General features: G+C 37.2%; 1 protein-coding gene across 1 annotated transcript in view; it reads left to right on the top strand.

Annotated features, from left to right (window-relative positions):
• CEP290 (centrosomal protein 290) overlaps nucleotides 1-20,737 on the top strand; it is a 3,346,332-nt gene that overhangs the window by 873,342 nt on the left and 2,452,253 nt on the right. Inside the window, exon 17 of the mRNA XM_044087863.1 lies at nucleotides 14,625-14,731. Coding sequence (XP_043943798.1) covers nucleotides 14,625-14,731 — 107 coding nt within the window. The remainder of the gene's footprint in view (nucleotides 1-14,624; nucleotides 14,732-20,737) is intronic.

The raw sequence follows: 20,737 nt of genomic DNA on the forward strand, positions 1-20,737 counted from the left end.
TGAAAGTCATGTCTTGCACTAAACTGCACCGTGCACTGCTTTTTGCTGAACAGCTGCAGAATTTTTCCGGGTCAGTTATTTTTTCCTCAACTTTTGTGATTGATTTTGTTCAGGTTCTCTGAATTTCTTTTTTGTTGACATCCAGGCCATGCACTTACTAGCCAGTTATTGAGATTTATCGAAAATGAAAAGTTTACTGTCTCTCTCTTCTGAGTTTCTGTTTTCACACTGGAAGAGCTGAAATGAAGCTGTTACTCAATGTGCAGCCATCGTGGAAGTCCATGACTTAGTTTTTTGATCAGGAAAGTATAAACCTTAGCCTTATAGAGATATTGATTTTTTACTTGGTGAGAGAGGGAGTCAAAGGTGTTCACATAATCCAAGAAAAATAACTGCACCTTAAAGACCTTCATCCAAAGCCCTAGTTTTTGTTAAGAAAAGCATAATGAACTAGTTAACATTGATCTGCCTTTAACAAAACCATGCTAATCAATGTCCAGTAAGGCAGTGTCTGTGTTATTTTCTAGTATCTCAATAATGCATCTTTCAAAGCTTTTTCCCAGTATAGAAGTAAGGCTTATTGGTCTGTAATTGGTTCCATCATTTTTATTGCCCTTTTTATGTATCAGTGTTATGATGGATATTTTCCTTGAACTAGGAACAGTTCATATCTATATTTGTTAAACATTGCATTTAGTATTGGAAGTAAGAGATTTTAAATTCTTAATATTTTGTACATCAGAAATCAGATCAGGCCCTGTGGATGTTGAGTTCTTTATTTCGCTTGTTGCTCTTTCTGAAATCTCTTGAGAAATAGTTGGAAAGGTTCATCCATTAGGAATTTAGACAGTGTTGTGTAATAATGTTTAAATAAATTTGCTATATTCAAAGGATCACAAACTGTATTTTCATCAGTCGTTACTAGATTGACTGATTGGCAGGAGTTATTAATTCTTTTAATATATTTATTGAAAATGTTCTTATTGTTAATGTCCATGATTAATTTTTCTCCACTTTGATGTGTTTTTATGTAATCTACTGATATTATTAATAATTTGTTTGCTGTTGTAGGATATTTCTTATAAATGTTATTTTTTTAATGTTTTCTTGTACAGTTTAAGAAGGTCTAAATTTCACCAAGGAAAAAAATATTTTTTGTGTGTTGTGCTTATAAACTGCTGTAGATTCAACACTTTTGAATAGTACATTTTTCAGTGTATTATTTTCAAAATTTGTTTCACAGTTTGATAACAAAACACTGCTCCAAAATGTCCACAACTTCTTTTATTGTAAAAAATTAAGTGCTTTTGTTCTTTAACTTAACAGAACTTCCTCAGAATTTTTTTTAATTTATTTATTTATTTTTATTTTTAACTCTGAGGAAGCTCTGATAAGTTCAGAAATGAAAGAGCTTAGTTTTTTTTTTTTTTTTTTTTTACAATAAAAGAAGTTGTGGACATTTTTGGAGCATAATTTTGTTATTTTTATGTGTTTTCTTAGTGTGCCTACCGTATTTTTGGATTACTTCACAGTTCAATAGAAGTGATTGCGAGTCTATTAAATGAATAGACAGTAATACATTCCTTTAACTGGTTCGGTCAGTTACTTATTTATTTTACTCTCTTTATTGGATTTTGTATGCTTAACTGGAACCTCAAATAATTGTGATTGTGGAATTCCTGGGGGAGGGGCACCAGCTGTTAAGTTGGCAGTATTACTTGAGTTTTCACTGATAACCAAACTAAAGAAGTTTTGTGCATAGAGGCTTCCATAATGAGTTGTTTCAATTTGTGTTGTAGAATGATGTCCACAAATACCCTTTCATAAAAAAATTGACCAAGAAATACCAAGGAAATTAAAATCATCCATTACTAAAACAGCTTTGTTTGCCAGGTTGTGATTTAAAGAAAAAATGCATTCCCAGCATTTAGATGCTTCCATACTAGGGCTACAATAGCAGAGTATAATATTAAGGAATTTATTTAAGAATGGTCATAGACCTTTACTGTTATGCATTCTGTCTTGATAATAGATTTTCCAGTTGAGGAAATAATCTTGTTTATCCCAAGAGTTACACCTCCACCCCTCTTATTCTTTCTGAGGCATTCACACTTTATGTAGTTTGGACTACATAAAGCTGAAGTAGTCCAAGATTCCACAATTACTGTAATCATATAATTATTTTCAGTGATTAATCCAACCAGTTTAGTAGACTTATAGCATTACAGTAAAAACATGTGAAATTTTAATCAAGTCTTCTGTCTGCTGGATACTATGTTTTTACCTAGAGGTCTGTCTAAAAATCGTTTAGATGTTCCTTGATTTTCCCTGATACAAAAAGAGCCCCATATTTACTAAGATTCATTTTGTCTAGTGAAAATATTTGATAATTGTGTTTGCAATTTTCCTGTAATAATTAACTTGAGTATTGTAGATATTATTGAGCTACCTTAACTGTCAGTTGTATATATGGGCATTGGTAAGTAAGTAGTAGTTGCAGTGTGGAATGGTATTATTTTGCTTAATGTTAAGTTAATAAAAGATTACTCAAGAATTTCTAAATTGAATTCTTTGTGTAGTTGAGTGGTGTATGTCTTAAATCATTACTTTCTGTAAAGGGCAAGATCAGATCATAGGGTATCTTTCCCTGAAGCAAGTTTGGTTTCATGCATGTAAAATCTCACAGTTTTAAACCAGCTAAAAATTGCTTTTTTTATGCAGGCCACATACATTTCTTGTTAAAGGTTTAAACATCGAGTCACTCAAAGTTAAAACTTCATTGCCTTTTGTTTTTTTCTTTTTGATCAGATAGACTAGCTTTACTACAGGGAGTAATCATGTTTGTTTTTCTAATACCTCCCCCCTCGAGTGCGCATTTGTATTTTTGTGAAGTGAAATTGCTCATCATTATCATCCCCTCTTTTGATAGTAGTTCTTCTTTTCTTATTGATTTTCTCCTTTGTTTCTTCTGTCAGTTTTAACTTTGGTAATAAGTGTATCACCACCTATAGTGTTATCATCTTATATGGAAATGTTCAAGTAGGGCACAATATCTCATGTTGCCTTATTCAACAAGTGGGTTGCTTTCAGAACTTTCTATATAATAAATTGCAAAATAAGAAAAGGTAAAGTTTGCAAGTGTAAAGATAGCCATTCTACAGTTTTTAGAATTGATTTCTTCTTTATTAAAAATATATTCCTTTATTGTGAGAGTTGGTGAATGTTGCTGTTGGACATTTTTCCATGCCTACTGTATTAGAAACTAAGGTTGATGGGGAGGGGAATGTGAATTATGGGATACATGTGTGGCCTACATTTCAGAGTAACTCTGTTACAAGTTTGAAGCTCTGTAACCTAGGTTGTATCTTCTGAATTTGCTTTCAGCTTCAGTGGCATTCTTTAGTCTTCTTATTTTGTTAGATTATCACACACCACCAGTATGCTGTGTGAACATATGTTACCGATGAGTTCAGTGATTCCCAACCATTGTTTAACTCTTTTATTTAATGAATCAGTAAAAAATCATTTTATATTAGGAATTGGATATTATTTTGGTCAGAATTATATGTATGCATGTGTGTATGCGTGTATGTGTATATATTCATCCATCCATCCTTAACCACTTTTTTCTATTTTACATACATCTTCTCTCCATGCTAGATGTCTAATAACCAATTTTGATTCCTATGTGTAAGATATATATATATATATATATATATATATGTGTGTGTGTGTGTGTGTGTGTGTATATATATATATATGGGTTCACTTCTAAATTTCGAAATCCCAAAATATCGAGTTTCAGAACATCAAGTTCAGAATCTCAAGCTCTTGGAAACTCGAAATTGTGAACCCTCCCTTGAAACACCACTAAACACATAAGCATTAATTATGTTTGTGTGTCATATGTGTGTGTGTGTGTGTGTGTGTGTGTGTGTGTGTGTGTGTGATACACACACATGAATACATATATGTATATATATATATGTACACATACACACACACACACACACACACACACACACACACACACACACACACATATACATGCATAGATGCACTCTTCCTTGTAGTGTTTGACTATTGCAGTACACTAATAATAAAATGACTAAGCTTTTGTACATAAAGAATGCAGTGTTCCTGACTGAACCAGAAAAATAATCACTGAGACTTAGCTATACACAAAAACATCCAGTTCTAGTAGCATAGAATGATGAAGCCATGACTATAGCATAGGTTACCAGAGTTTGACTAACAGCTTGGTCTTTGATGGCTCTGGCTGGAAGGATAGGCATGCCCATCCTGAGAGGAGGGTGCATGCTGATGAGAGTGTATCATTTGTTAAACCCTGGTAGAGGCTGTTACTTAGAGGGCTCTGTGGACCGGAAGTCTGGATAAGCTGAAAAGGCATGTCTGCCCTGTGGTCCAGAGTGTGGGCATCTTTACCAGCACACCACTGTGCCCTCCCAGCCTACCAAACAAAACCAACATGCTGGAGAGGCATAGAACTTAGAAAAGTACTGTCACCAGCATATGTGATGCTGCTTGATGGTAGTTTCACTCCATGTCTGTCTGCCAGATTACTAGTGATAGACAAAGTCAAGGAGGATAATTTTGGTCAGATGCCACTGTCACCATCTTTCTCATTAGACCCTGTGAAGGGGAAGGCAGGAGCTATTTGAGTGCAGCCTGGTAACCAGTTGTCAGATGGGTCAGAGAACAAAAAAAATGATATATTTATTAAAAATTGTGTACAAATAAAAACCTAACTAATGGAATTCCAGTGTTTCCCCAATATAATATGTATGCATCATTTTTAAGTAATGTTACCAAATAGAGCTATTAATAAAAGTGGTATATATTAGTTTCACAAGACATTGTTTTGACTGTCATGTGGCAGAATGCATGTCTCTACACTAGAGGTTGCAGCAAGGAAGATTCCCCTTTCCCTGAGATGCAGTAATCCTGGAGTTAATTATATTAGTAAATGGCTGGCATTAAAAAAGGATGTGTGAGTTAGTTCACCCACAGAAGAGCATCTTTTAATTTCCACTGCAGACTTTTTTGTGTTCCTTTGTATATGTGGAGTTTTCAAACTTGTCTTCCATGATTGTAACATGGAACATGTCATAAAACAATTACATCTGAAAGTATTACTTTTAAGTAAACACATTTATTAGGTATATATTTAATACAAACAATTCCCTGAACAGGGATTAGAATTTCTGATACTTTCTTTCACATGCGCTGTAGCATGGTTAACCTTAATTTTAGGTTAGGTTATGCCTGGGGATGCAGCTGTCGATTTGGGACAATTGTCCCTATGTAGAGGGTTAAACATGTACATAGTTTTGTGTGTTTGTTCTAAGTTTATATATGATAAAGGTATGTCTTGACAAATATGATATAGGTTCAAATGGAGATGACATGAAACAGCTGTACAAAAAATCATCCTACCAAACATTACTGTGTGCATAGAGGACAAAAGTTGAAAATGCACATTCAGAAAACTATCATGTTTAACAAGTGGGAACAGTAGAAGTTTATCTTAATGGCTGCTTTAGCCATAGTATTATGGAATGTAAATGGCCTTACAACTATAGACAAAAAGGAAAGAGTACTGAATATATTAAGAAATGCAGAGTGTAAATAACAGTGCTCCAGGAGACATTTGAAAAGAAATGATCATGTGAATTTGACAAATAAAGGATTTCAGAATGGATATTCATCTGAATATTAGCAACAAAGCAAAATGGAGAGTAGTAATACTGATTGCTAGATGGCTGCAAAGGTGATAGAAGAGTGGGGAAAAGACAGTAAGACCCATAATATATTTGTGGTAGTAAAGGGCTTTTGGTAAGGGAGGAGACTTATGTTGCTTGTATTCTTTTTCAAACATCTTTATTAAATTTTCACATATGACAAAGGGAACCGTACATTTATATAAATGAAAAACATACAAAATGATACTTTAGTTGCAAGCAGTATACATTACAGACACCATTGAAACAACTGTAGTTAAAAGCATTATACAGTGCTTATAAACCAAGCAGTCACTGTCACTTAAGCATTATATATCATTCAAATCCTGCCTCTTAAACCTCGTTCCTGCTCTGCATATATTGTTCCCACAATTCCTATTTTTCCTATGTAGTTTGTTCCTTCCCTTTTCTGAAGATCCCAATTTCAGTTGTTTTATCTCTGTTACTATATTCACTACTTCTAGTAAAGTTGGTCTAGACTTTGATTTCCATTTTCTAGTAATTGCTGTTTTGGATCCGCGGTGGTGGTGCTGCGGTAGCATTGTCACCACACAGTAAGATGCTGACCGGTTCGACTCTCAGCTAGAGTGTCTTCTGCGTGGAGACATGCATGAATTGGCGTACCTTCGTTGAAGGTTGTGCGTTAGGGCTGGCAACTCAGCATGTAAAAATCAACTGCCAATCTTTAGCAGACCGGAGTTCCGCTGTGGCGACCCCTAACCTGGAAAAGCCGAAAGACACAACAACAGTAATTGCTGTTTTGGCAGCCACCATAATTAGACTCAGCAAGCTTTACTATGTCTAGGCAATTCCGATTCTGTAGCATAACTCAAAAAGAAAATCATCTCCCCAATCACTCCAATCTGCTCACCTAGCATCTCCAACAGAGCGGAGTGCAGAGAATCCCTAAAGTCTGCCAGCTTGTTATACTCCCAAAAAATATGTTCCCAGCTGCCTCCTTCTTGCCCGTCATACCTCCACTATTTGCCATCCGCCTGAGGAAAAAATTCTTTGGAGTCTACTTGGGGTATAAAAATACCTATGTAAACACTTCCAGGCAAAGATCCTAAATCTTCTAGACTTTGTTGCATATTTGGGAGATATGCATTTGTCTTTTTGTGAATTGCTTATCCAGCCTCTCTTCCTAATCCTTTCTAAGCTCTTCTGATTGATTCTTATGATTATCAGTTGCACTGCATGTATTTATAAAACTGCTATTATGGAGTTTATGAAAATTTTGCGAGAAATAATCAGCTTTCAGCAGGGAATATAACTTGTAGGTGGGGAGTGGAACTTGATTTGTAACAATGAAGATGTATTGGGGGACCTAGAAGGAGAAATATAACAAAAGAGTGTAGATTTCGGAAGAGCTTTATGAAAATATTATGGGAGATATGAATTCAGTAGTAGGAACATGGACAGAGTTTGCATATTATTACCCAAGGTACAGTAACTGGTCTGGACTGGATATAAAGTATATGTATCAGGAACACGTGCATTTAACTGAAAGCTTTGACACACATCCAATAATATTTTCAGATAATGAACCAATAAAAACTAAGATAAAATTCAGTGTAATTAAATAAAAATAAGGCTTTGACACTTTCCGTCCTACCTTTTGGAAAAAAGAAGAATTGAAGGAATGCGTGGTAGAAATTATTCTCGAGTTATTAAAGAAGACAGAAATTTCTTCAGAAGGACTAGCCAGTGAGTGGAATAAAATGAAAACGAAGTTTTAAAATATGGTAGAAGTAAACCAAAAAGATATATGGTTAAGAAATAATAGGAATTATTTAGAGGGTCTGACAAAGGTTAAAGTATTGCTGAATAAGGGAAATCTCACAGAACAAGAAGAGAAACAACTAAAGAATGGTAAACAGGAAAGACTGGAATATTTGGATTATGTGAACAAGTTTAGAAAGCTTGCTGTTTATCAACTGTTTTTGATAACAACTACAGACCTCAAAAATGTTTGTGGCAGTAACTTAGGCAACAGAAAATAGAAAGGGTTGTCGCCAAACTTAGGGAGCCTGTAGCAAGATAAATAACCAGAAATTCTGTAGTGGCATTAGAGGAATTTTGGAAATTTTGTGAACATTTCTATAAAGCAGAGAAAGATAGAAATCAAGAGAGAGTAGAGATAGAAATTGTTGCATGTCCTGTGTATCAAATGAGACACTGAGGCACTATGATGGGTTCAAGTTGTTTATTGTACGTGAACACATTAGGAACTGTAACTGGAAGATACATTTAAACTGTCTGACTGATTACTTCAAACTCACTCTCATGTATATCTCCATTCATGCTTGCATTCACTTTGATTGACTGTACAAAATGGCACTGATCTTGCATGTGCTCATTAACTTATATGCACATGCTATCTAGCTTCAGTTGGTGACTAGGTACAATATACACAGTGATCTACATCCTCCCTCTTTTATTTGTTCGACATGCAATAGGAAAACAAGATATTTTTAACAAGCTAGATTTCACATCAATGTCATATAACAATGAATGAATTCAAGTCCAATTTACTGTGTATCTCGAAATGGGAATGAAATCTATTCAAATAAAAACTTTGACTGGGTTTAACAACAGGGACAGTGTCTGGGGATTTTTTTTAAATTGGAACTTCGGTGATTACATCAGGATTACTTGAAGAAAGTACACTGTCCTCTGGAATTTGAAAATGTGTAGAGTCACTCTGAGAAATAGAGGCTCTGGCACAGACAATCTGCTGCGTCACCAGTTCAGAGACTGGCAGTATGTGTCTTCGATTCCTTATGAAATCCATTCCGTGAGATTATATGATGTAAGATCTTGGTTCTTTGCAAAAATGTTTACAATACCCACTCGGTCATATCCTTTAGATGTTTATATTCTCACCACTTCTCCTTGTCTTAATGCTTTAAGAGGTTTGCTGGATTTATCGTAGTACGACTTTTGTGATTGACACTTTCTCAAACGTTGAGCCTTTGCCATTCTGTTGTTCTTTACATTTGGTACTAACAGTTGTTTACTGATCAGTAAAGTTCTTCTTGTCTGTCTGGATATTAATCTCTGAGCAGGTGAACCAAGCAAATTATCTCGAGGAATGATTCTGAGATTGAGTAAGTTAAGAAAAACATCAATACCATCTCTCTTGAATTTCTCTAACAAATGTTTCGCACCTTGAACTGCACACTCAGCTAATCCATTGGACTATGGATACTCAGGACTACTAGTAACATAGACAAAGTCCCACGTCTCAGTAAATTTCTTGAACTGCTGACTTGTAAACTGTGCACCATTGTCAGAAATGACTTTGTGCGGACTACCATGGACAGAAAAATGACTCTTCAATTTCATCTGTCGGATCAATACATATTCAAATATCACCTGAGCTTTTCTTATGAGCTATGACTGTGGAGGATACCTATTCAGTTGGTTGTTTTACTAGAGTAAGGACACCTAAATTCACCATTTTGTCAAGCTCTGCTTTCACTTTGCTCTGGATTGCCACTGGAATCGTCCTTGCTGGTCTGACAACTGGGCTTACTTCATGCTTTAACTTCATAGAATATGTGACTGGAAGTTTGTCAAGCTCGTCTGTGAAAATATCAACATATTCACTAAAAATACTCAGTACAAAACTGTTGTTGTTGTTCAGACTTATATGATGGACCATTTTATTAAATGAAATCAGTCCCATTCTCAAATTGTCTTTTAGGCCTAACTGTGACTGAAAGTGTCTTTTGAGTACTTAAAGCTGCAAGTCGTAGCTGTTCCCAGCAGAATGGTATGTGAGAACTACTCCACCATCATTTTGAATCTCTTCACTACCATAAGCAACTAGTGTTGCACGCTTTACTGAATCTAGTTTCTCACCATTTACTTTGGCAAATATGTTTGCTGATATAACATTGCACTAGGATCCAGTGTTTACTTTAAGCTCTACAGGTTTTCCATTAATCTGAACAGTACAAAATATTTCACTCTTTACTGCCAACTGATAATCTATGGTGTTAACTGTTTCATCAATCACATTGACACTATCAACATAGAAAGTTTGCTCACAGCTCTCTATCTGATCTACTTGCTTCTTTGCCTGCTCTCATTTAATAAAAGTATGTGCCACTTTAGACTTGCAAAGCCTTTTGAAATTATTCCACTTTTTACATTTATGACACTGCTGACCAAAAGCTAAGCACTTTTCTCATTTAAGATTCGTGACTGCCTCCACAATTATGACAGTTAACAATAAGGTTGGGTGTTGTGGCTCCATTTGGCTTATAGTTAAAACTGGGTACTGCCACATCCTTCGGTTTATATTTCTTTTTCAGCTTAGCTTAATGTTGTACACTGTCAACATTCGCACTGACAAGCACTGCATGTGCATTGTTCGCACTTGTAAGCATATTTGTATGCTTTTCTGTAAGCTCATATGTTTGACAAATCGCTTTCTCGAAGCAAATTCTTTTTCACTGCATCATTATTAGCACCAAACACAAGCCTGTCTTTTATCAATGCATCTCTCTGATCACCAAATCTGCATGTTTTTGCTTTATTTCTTAAGTTGGTAATACAGTAGAGTCTCCATTAACAGGAACTCAAGCAACTGGCACTTCCAGGAACCAGCAGTTTTGATTGGCTCGTATGGTGGCATACGAGCCAATCAAAAATCACAAAGCAGAGCATTTTCTGTTCAATGCACAACAACAGTGTAACAAAACAATTATGAAGCTGGGGCTTATGGATTTTTTCTCTTTTTGGTAATACAGCCACTACACCTCTTTTTCCCATAAGATAGTGCTTCCCCTCCACTCAAAATACTGTTAAATTCTTACAAATCTTCTTCACTTTGAACAGAAGAAGCTCCACTTTGAGATTTTTGATTGGCTCGTATGCCGGTATATGAGCCAATCAAAAATCGCAAAGCAGCTCCCAAGCAACCAGAAATTGTTACATATTACATTATCAAAGTTTCAGTACTTTGAATACCATATGGTCTACACCATATGATCAAAGTACGAAAACTTCGAAAATGTAATAAAAAAACAAAACAAACAAAAGTAACTGCTGTGAGCAGGGGGGCACACCCCCCTGCACCCCCCACACCCCACTACTTAAATATACCAACTCTCAGATCGCACTTTAACGGAGTTAAGCACAGGAAAAGGAAGGTTTCCCTTTCCTACACTGTAACGTGATCTCGGAGTTGGTATATTTAAGTAGCGGGGGGGTGGGGGGTGCAGGGGGGGACTTGCCCCCCTGCCTACACCCTTTACTTTGTTTTTTTTTTTTTTGTTTTTTTTTTAATACATTTTTATGACCATTTGAAAATGTAATTGTAAAATCATTAAAGGTCGACCTTTAGTGATTCGAACAATTGCATTTTCGATGTTCCAATAGGAACCCATCAGAAACTACACTTATCCGGCATCTACCAATCCCCGTGGGTGCTGGCTAAGTGAGAGTTTGCTGTATCTGTACTATAATTTTACCAGGCTTTTGATTTCTTGTGTAAATATGTGCCTTTCCATTGTAATATTTGTTTGAGAGTACACATTTCTCCAAATTTACATTATAAACACTAATTATTTCCCATGTTTCAGCCTGTATCATAGTATGGCAGTTCACCCCCCTCCTCTGCATACACGGCAGGTGTATACACACATGAATGTTCCTTCTCAATGGCTTCAGAGCCAGCTGAGTTAAGAAGTATGAATGATCTTGTATGTGCGTCTGTATCAGAAAATGTGGCCTGTATGAAAATATCATATTCTTACTCAAACACTCACCAGTTCTGAGCAATATTATCATCAAACACCAGTGGTCCATGTCTATGAAATCACTATGCCATAACAATAAAGTTTGTTTAAATATAAGCATAGACCAGGTACTTGTAATTATGGACAAATTCACAACAGTCTCTCTGAAGAGGCTTCACTTTAACACTTCAGTTGGGTTGGAGGCAAACATTTGACAAAATACCAGAACAATGATGATCCAGAGGGAAACAGAATATAAGAAATCACTACTGCTTTTGGTGTGTTTTGGTGCAGCAAAGGCATTTAACAGAGTAAGCTGTGATATTATGAATAGGGCATTGGAAGCATGTGGATTCCCTGATACAATAATAAGGTTAATTAGGAGGATATAGCAGAGGCAAGAATAAAAGTGGGAGGGTTTGTCTCTGATAAGTTGTGTTTAAACAGAGGACCAGGCAGGGGTGTCCTCTTTACCCTTTGTTATTTGCATTATATTTAGAGCCACTGGCAAAAAAAATAAGGGACTCAGAAATTCATTGACTAAATTGGTATGGTAATCAAGAAAAGCTGGCTTTATCTGCATATTATTTTGTACTTGATAAATTCAGAAAATGACGTCAGTCTTGTGAAACATTTTCATACAGTTTCAAGTCTTTTCAGGGGTTTACTATCAGAATTTCAAGGTTACTTACCTCGACTGTTCACATCCAGGACCCGGAACAGTGAAACAGCATCATGTTTAATTGCTTAGAATGTCGATCTTTTCGGAGTAAAGAATTGACATTCGACTGCTCACCATTCAGAAAAAAACTTCCGCTACGAGGTGGAAAATTTTCTACCATTTTGTGGGGGGGCTGTGCCCCCCACACCCCCTGCTACTTATATATTCTAACTCCCAAGATTGCACTACAGTGAGAAAAAGGGTACGTTTCCTGATCCCCACTGTAGTGCGATGCACTTCAATACACCGTCACTGCAAACTGTGAGCACAGTCTCCGTATTGACATTTCAAAGTCAAATGGAATTGTTTTCGCAGTTTTGCCTCTCTACCACTCCGTGTTCGTCCTTCTCACTGTCGAGGTAAGCCACCTAGACATTTTGATTGTAAACCCTTTTCAGGATATAAAATTAATGAAGATAAGACAAAGGCTATAGCTGTAAAATATGTACCCACTCATGACATATTTCAAAGGCAGTCAGAAAAGTTTGGGAAGAGAGACTGGAAAAGAAGTTTACAAGAGAACAAAGGGAGGGCATATGTATGGTTCCCAAGTATGCAACAAAATCCAGAAAGTTAAGGATTTTTGTTTAGAAGTGTTTGCACAGGTATTTTATACCCCAAGCTGACTTCAAAGAAGTTTTGCTCGGGTAGATGGCAAATGTTGGAGGTGTGATGGAGAAGAAAGAGGTAACTGGGAACATGTTTTATGAGGGAGTTATGACTTGGCAAATTTTAAAAACTCCCTGAGTAGTACTCTGTCAGAATTATTGGGAGAGCAAATTGCTGTAACTAAGGAAGTGATTCTTTTGAGCTGGGATACAGGATCTGAAATGTCTAGACATAAGATAGTAAGGCATTGTGAAGTTTAATTTTGTTGTCCTCTGAAAAAGCAGTTACTAGAAAATAGAAATCAAAATCTAAACTAACTGTATTAAAACTATTGAATGTTGTCAAAGAGATAAAAGAACTGGAAGAGGGATCTTTAGTTAGTAAAGGGAAGGAGCAAATTACATATGAATAAATGGAATTTGTGGAGAAATTACATGCAGACTAAAGCTCAGGAGGAAGAGTAAGTTTTAGGGGAAGGTTGGAATTAAGTGATTTATGTAATGCTGGACTGAAAGAAATTATAAAAAAAAGAGAAGATGTAATGTGTATAAATGGGAAAAATGTTAGTAAGTTTGTTTTCTATTAATCTATGTGTACTTGTGTCTTAAGTGATATTTTAATAATGTGTTTAAAAAAAATGCTTTCTTGCAGTTAAAGGCACTTCAGGCTATCTTGAGGATGCCTTTCTCACTAGCCAGTACCTATCATTGCTAACTCTGCTTCACTGAATTCATTAACACATCAGTGTTTTACGCCTGTGTATATCATTTGGGGGAAAGGAGTTTGGTAGCACAAAGCCATGGGGAAGTGATGATCTTTGGGTTACATGAGTTGCATTGACAATTGATTTGTTTGGAACAAGATTTGACAAATTAATTTTGTTTGAATCTGTTACTAGCATATTGTAACTGGAGTGTGTCAGTGTTTTGTATCTTTATGGTTAAGGACATTATCCTTATTCCAAAGGTTAGTCATTTTGAAGTTAGTATGTTTATAGAGGTGGAGGTTAAGGCTGCAGAGGGTTTACCGTCTGAAAAAAAAAAAAAAAAAACAGTTTTTGTTTTAGCAGTGAATGTTGACATTTTGTGTTGTTGACTTTAGTTTGGCAATGTTTTCTGATAATGTCTTAGTAACGTCAATTAATTTATCATGCATGCTCTTTCAAGTCATGAAGTCCTAGAGTTTCTGTACTTGAAGAAATTTCCAGATTCACATGATGTTGCAGTCATTTAAATATTCATAGTTCAAGTTTGACTTGAGATGGGTGTGGGTGAAGCTTACATCCCACAGAACATTCTACCTTATTTAAAGCCTTAATTTCATGTCTTAACCTCTTAATACAAGAAATATGGACAAATCCTAAAAGAATGGGGAGACAAGGGCCCAAAAATGGGGCGGGGACATGTTTTGAATATTGCCCTTATAAACTTGTAAAGTTGCTAGAATGACACATTTTGTGTCAGCATGCATTTTCTGAAGGATATAAAGTCTGAAATTTAAATGTATGGCATTATTTAGTGGCTTCAATCATCAGCGATTTGCCAGAAAATCGCAAATTTTATGAGAGACCAAAAAATAGGAGGCAAAAGATATGGACATTCAGAGAAAATCTGGACAGTTGAGAGGTATGCTTAATTTCTTCACTGCTCTGCTTTGTATTGTCAGATGATCATAATAATTTATTGAATTATGCAGGTCATGCTACTCATTGGGAATGATATAATAAGGTTAGATGTAGTTTCTATTACTAAACTTTTTATTTCATTTATTGATGTTTTGCAGGATTAACAGCAGATGACTTGCAGATTAATGATAGTACAACTGAAGTGACAGAAAAGAAGATAAGATATAGTATGAGCTCTGGAAATCTTGACACAATTAAAGATCAGGTGAGGGCATTTCAATTTTTGTTGGTTGGTAACATCCAGAATATTACTTGAAAAACCTTGCCTGCATATTCAGCCTAGCATAATTTGATTGAAATTACATAACATAATGAAGTGTGGTAGCATTGTTTGTACACTTAGTGTACCAAATTTGTTTTATTCATGCTTTAACAAATTCATATGACTTTTTGGTGTGTGCTTTTTGCCTTACCTGCTGAACGTGAGCCCCTTCCAATCACTGTTATCCGATACATTCTCTATCAGTGACAAGGTGGTCATTAGCTTGGGTAATATCCAGCTGAAAGAAGCTGTCATCCAAGCAGGCATGTAGGCTGCTTGGTGCTGCGACCAGCTGAGGAACTTCAGCCTTATATGCCATCTTGCAATCCCCAGCTGACTGTAGACCCGTAAGAGTGGGTCACTGTCGACCGCAATCCTGTCCTTTCTTCAGCTCTACTGCTGTCACTTCTCATGTCCTAGCAAGGCCTAGCCCTATAGCCATTAGGCTGAGCAGCCAGAGAGTTTTAATTCCCCTGCTGTCTAATGTTAGTACCCCAGAGGCCTACTACACTCTTGCCTATGCATGCAACCACACATATGCTGGAAGAGCTAACATCACCAGCTTGGGAACATTAGGCTCGTGTCCTCAGTTCCTGACTGAATTTTGTAACTGACAAGAATCTGCTGGCAAGTGGTAGTCTAAAAATGGGTCATCATAAACTCCCCCCCAAGATGAGGATGGGTAAGCTGGCATCAGTCACTAGGTTGTTACCCACCAACACCCAGCCCCTCCACTGTCTGACTCCCTATTCAAACTCAGGTTGTCTGGGCTGTAGTCAGAGCTTTATCACTCTGCAGCATGGAGATGGGGATAACTATGTGAATCTAGTATAATATTTCAGTTGTGCTTTGTGTTTCTTGAGCAGGTTTTCCAAACATAATACTTTTATGTGAAACTACTTCATCTCTGTATTCTCCCAACTTCTTACCTTTGAACCACTTAACTCTTGAGACATGCATATCTTCACAAATTGTCATCTATTGCAGCAGTGTCTGACTGAAAGGATGACTCTTGGTGCACCAGCCCTTTCTGGTAACTTTCAGGAAATTGGTTTCAGTAAATCTTGATTTAATGAATCACATTTGAGAAGTCAAGCCATATTGCCTGTGTTTTGTTTGTTCAGTTCTTTTCTGTTAAAAAATTTATTGTGTAGGGGCATAATGTCTTGGGGAGTTTTTGACTAAATTCCTGAAAGTACCGCTGTGACCTGATTACTTAGTTTATTTTACCAAAGATTATTCTATTTATGCCATTGCACCATTTTTGCTAATATCATTCTTGTAAAGTGCATTTCGCTTTTTTAGATTTTCTCAAATAGTTTCAGAAATAAATATTAATCCTTTGACACCGAGATTCTCTGGTCAAATTGTAGTCCTCCCATTTACCATATGACCATGAGAGGGAGAGAGGGAGATTCTAGAACTTCACTTCCTTTAGTTCTTTAAAAGCCAAGATTTTGACTCAGGTGTATAGGTAAAATTACCTGCTTTTGGATCAGAGTGGTGAATGTCATGTCATGAAACAGCAGAGTCCTGTACTTTGGTGTTAACATCTTATGCAGGGAGAGAGACCAGTTGTTTATTTGTGGTAACTGGAGAAGACTGGAATTTTTTCTGTCCCTCAGATGCTCACCATATTATTCACTGTTGTATTCAGCACTCTTGGGATATTTTGACCCCAGATTGTCTGACAGGTCTGTCCAGCTTCTAGAGCTGTACCTTACTCGAAGGATTTGGCTGACACTTTCTCATTGCCACTTTAGGATTTTGGTGGTATAAGAGGGGTGTATGCTGATGCCATCTTCAGATCTTTCATGCTCCACAGTTCACTACCATACATGGTTTTAGTGTCGTCAGACTGCGGTGGTGGTGGTGCGGTAGCATTGTCGCCTCATAGCAAGACGTTGTCCCGTTTGATTCTCAGCTAGAGCGTCTTCTGTGTGGAGGCATACATGAATGGGGTGTGCCTTTGTTGATGGTTGTGCATCAGGGCTGGTAACCCGGTACGTAAAAATCCACTACCAATCATTAGCAGACTGGAGTTCTGCTGTGGTGACCCCTAACCGGGAAAAGCCGAAAGACACAAACAAACAAAGTCTATCGGTCTGCTTGCGTCCAGAGGAAAGATAAGCACACCATAAGGGATTTTCTTATATTGTTTGTACTGTTGTACTACTTTCTGATGTCTGATAGTGACTGTGATTCATCATCTAACTTCAAAGTTAACAGTTATGTAGACTACAGGAAAGAAATTCCATACAGACTACCACTTGCACTGTCTTTTTGTCTTTGCTCAGAGCATGATGTGGGCACTTGTCTACACTGTGCAAGTTTCTGCCTGATGACAATGAGGTGAAGAACTAAATCTCTTCAGGAAATGGCAGTTAAAATGAGGCGTATGCTTGTTTCTGTACTGCTATGACATCAGCTAACATCTCTGGGAGCCTTCCTTCAAAGAAATATGTTAAGAGATATGAGGAGAAGCACATTCAGACTGGCAACTCTGATCTCCCCATTTCCAGTGACTCTAGATGTGTGGTGATGCTTTCACAACCTCCATCTTAAGAACTGACATTTGCTAAGGGCAGCAGACATAACCACTTTGCACGCAGCCACGTCGTCAGCTTTATGCTTGTCCTCCTGGACCGAAGAACTGCCACAGATTCTGATGACACTGGGGCCTTGGTTTAGGAGGCCCACTTTTTATTACTTAGGGGTAGGGTGGAGTCCTCACAATCTATGTTTGTGAGGAAGTTCCAGGAGACAGAATCTGAGTCCTCTATGGCAGTTCCTTCCAAAGTCACGAAGCACAAAGCTCTAAATGCCAAACTGATGCCTACCAGCTTGCTCCAGCCTGAGTCGGGCAGTGCCTTCATCATAACTTTGATTCTGAAGCAAATGAGCTGAGTTATGCAAGGCAGATTCTTTCTGCTGCTCCTTACTAGTCTTATACTGAGGACATACTATCCTTTACCTCTCGATCAAAGGAATTCTCTTTTGGAGGTACTCTTCATAAGTTCCTGTGGAAGTCTGAGGAGTACTGAGAGGCCCAGCTCAGATAGAGCTATCGTGGACCAGCTGAGTATAGTGCACAAGCTGTTCCTACATTCATGTACATGGTAGAAGATGTGTTTGTTAATGCATCTGTGGATCCATATTCTGTTTTTCCAGCACTCTCAAAAAGCCTGACCACTTGTAGTAGGCTCAGTGATTTCCTTATGTTACCGCACAACAATTCTGTAGTTGATCCACCTGTGATGTCCTCAGATTACAGCAAGGGATTTGCCTCAACTCCATCCAACAACCAATTCCCAGTGGCAAGAAGAGTCAAATTCTCAACAGATTTGGGAAGAAGATATACAGTCAGCAGTCTGTACTGGAGAATATGAGGGCTAAGGCAGAGGGGATCTCAGATAAAAATCCAACACTGGAGATCTTTGAGTTATGTCACCTCTCTGCAGAGATTACCAAACACTCCAAAAATGTGACTGCAATGCTGTTTAAGTATCATGTGGGGCAGTGGCTACAGCTCTTTCAGTCTCAAACTGCAAACATCAGCTGCAAATACCCAACAAAATCTTGACCTTTATAACATAAGTAAGACGAAAATAAAATGATACAAGGAAAAAACAGGCAGGGTGCACCCGGATATCTGAAATCTCAAACTATAACAGAGTGGTTTCTCCAATTTTCTTAATAGACAAGCAACCAATGCTGTCTTTTCCTGTCCATTCCATACTTTTCTCTTCCCGTAAACCTTCTACTAGGAAATTCTACAGGAGTACATGGAAAAAGACCATTTATTGGGCAGTGCAGATCAGATAGATCCCTTCTGAGCTCCAGTTCAATCTGTTCTGGAATTTTTAGCAAGTTTATTTAATAAGAGTGCTAGTTCATCAGCTTTTAAAGTCCAACTCGCAGCAATCTTTAACTTTCTTGTGGGATTTCAAAATTCTTCCCTGGCTTCCTCTGAACTGTGCAAAGCCTTTTTGACAAGTACTCTTCTGCTAAGACCCCCTTATAAAGACCCCATGCCACCATGGGATTTAAATTTGGTACTGCAAGCCTTAATTCTTTCTCCCTTTGAACCTGCAGCTTAATGTGGTCTAAATTTCCGACCTGGAAAAACTATCTATGCAAAGTTGTTCTATCTCGCCATCCATTCCTACTGATGGGGTTCGGAGCCGATCTCTCGACTCCGAGTCAGCCTACTACAAAGCTCAAGGTCTTCAAATAGCTCGAGGCCAAGTCCCTATCCTTTGATATACCTAGAGTTACCTCAGATCTAATTTGTCGCTGCAAAAGATCGGAGGTTCTCACTAGCTCGGGCCAATAAAACCTTACTTTTACAAATATTTTCTTATAATATAGATAACTTTGACTAGATAGTAGTTTTAGATACTTTTATAAGCTTTTATAGCTTAATAGTGTATTTCCCTTGCCCTTGGTGTGCTTTCTTATAAATTTCTAGTTGGCCTCTTTTTTCTAGGCCTAGTTTAAAGACTGTTTTATCAGTGACCTTTCTGTCACTATCTTATTGTTATACTTAGAGTGTGCTTAGTTAGTGACCTTTTGTCACAGTTTAAACATTTTAGATAAGGTTTATTTTATTTAGAGTGTGCTTAGTTTAGAATATTTAGATAAGGTTTAGTGTGTGTGAAATAACAGCTATCTTTATCACTATAGTTAATGTCTGCTCAGCATTTAATATTGTGTGCTTTTAGACAGAGTTTTCTGTCACAATTAATATTTTATCTGTGTCTAAATATGTACTTGTGTGTGTGTGACTTTAGCCTGTATTTTTCTAAAGCCTTTTGACTGTGTTACTGTTCAATTTCATAGTGTTCAGTTTAACAGTAATCTTGTTTAATTCTGTGTTTGGTACAATATGGCTGACCAAGATAAACATCCCAATATGTGCTGCACAAACTTGATGTTCACAGGCAGCTCAGATTTGACTTGGATAGAACAAAAGATTTTAGGAAATCGGAACAGCTTTTTGTTAACTTTTCAGACTCCAGGAATGGTATGCCAGTGGCTAAAACAACTCTGTCTAAAGGGTTATCTGATTGTATCACATTTGCTTATTCAGCTGCCAATATGCCCTTACAACATAAAATTAAAGCTGACTCAACCAGACCAGTTTCTACATCCTCTGCCTTTTCTGCCAAACTTCCTGTTGATAACATTTGTGCACCAGCCACTTGGTCAAGACCTCATACCTTTATCGCTCATTACAAAGTTGACGGGGCCTCCTTTGGATCCACTGTCCTGTAAAATATACTCCTGTGAGCCACCCAAGATAGATAGTGCTTGAGACGCTGCCCATCAGTAAGAATGAACGTCGAGATAGATTAACTTCACATAAAGAAGTTATGTACTTACCATAACGTTCCATGTGAGTTGTTCATCTCGCCTTCATTCTTATGTCCTTCCCTCCTACCCCCTCCTGGGCTTTTAGAAGACCGAGATGCTGGATCCTTCCTGGGTGCTCAGCCCTTCTATACTTTTTCTTATGGAGTGATAGAATGACATATGGTATTATTATATGCAGGAAACAAGATCTGAGGTAGCTGTAGGTGCATTATAGGATAGGGACTTGGCCTTGAGCTATTTGAAGACCTCGAGCTTTGTAGTAGGCTGACTCAGAGCCGAAGGAATTGGCTCCGAATCCCATCAGTAAGAATGAAGGTGAGATGAACAACTCACATGGAACGTTATGGTAAGTACATAACTTCTTTTCTTAGTTGCAATTACATCTACTAGAAGAATTTCAGAAATTCAAGCATTATCTTTTAAGCCTCTGGATTTGATTTATCATAAGAATAGAGTCACATTACATACCAATACTTCTTTCCTTCTAAGGTGGTGTCAGAATCCAACATCAACCAGTCCATCAGTTTACCAGTATTCTTTCTGAAATTTACAAATAAAGTGAAATGTATGCTG

This window comes from Protopterus annectens, chromosome 11.part0, assembly GCF_019279795.1.
Source record: "Protopterus annectens isolate FY-2018-M chromosome 11.part0, PAN1.0, whole genome shotgun sequence".
Lineage (NCBI taxonomy): Eukaryota > Metazoa > Chordata > Ceratodontiformes > Protopteridae > Protopterus > Protopterus annectens.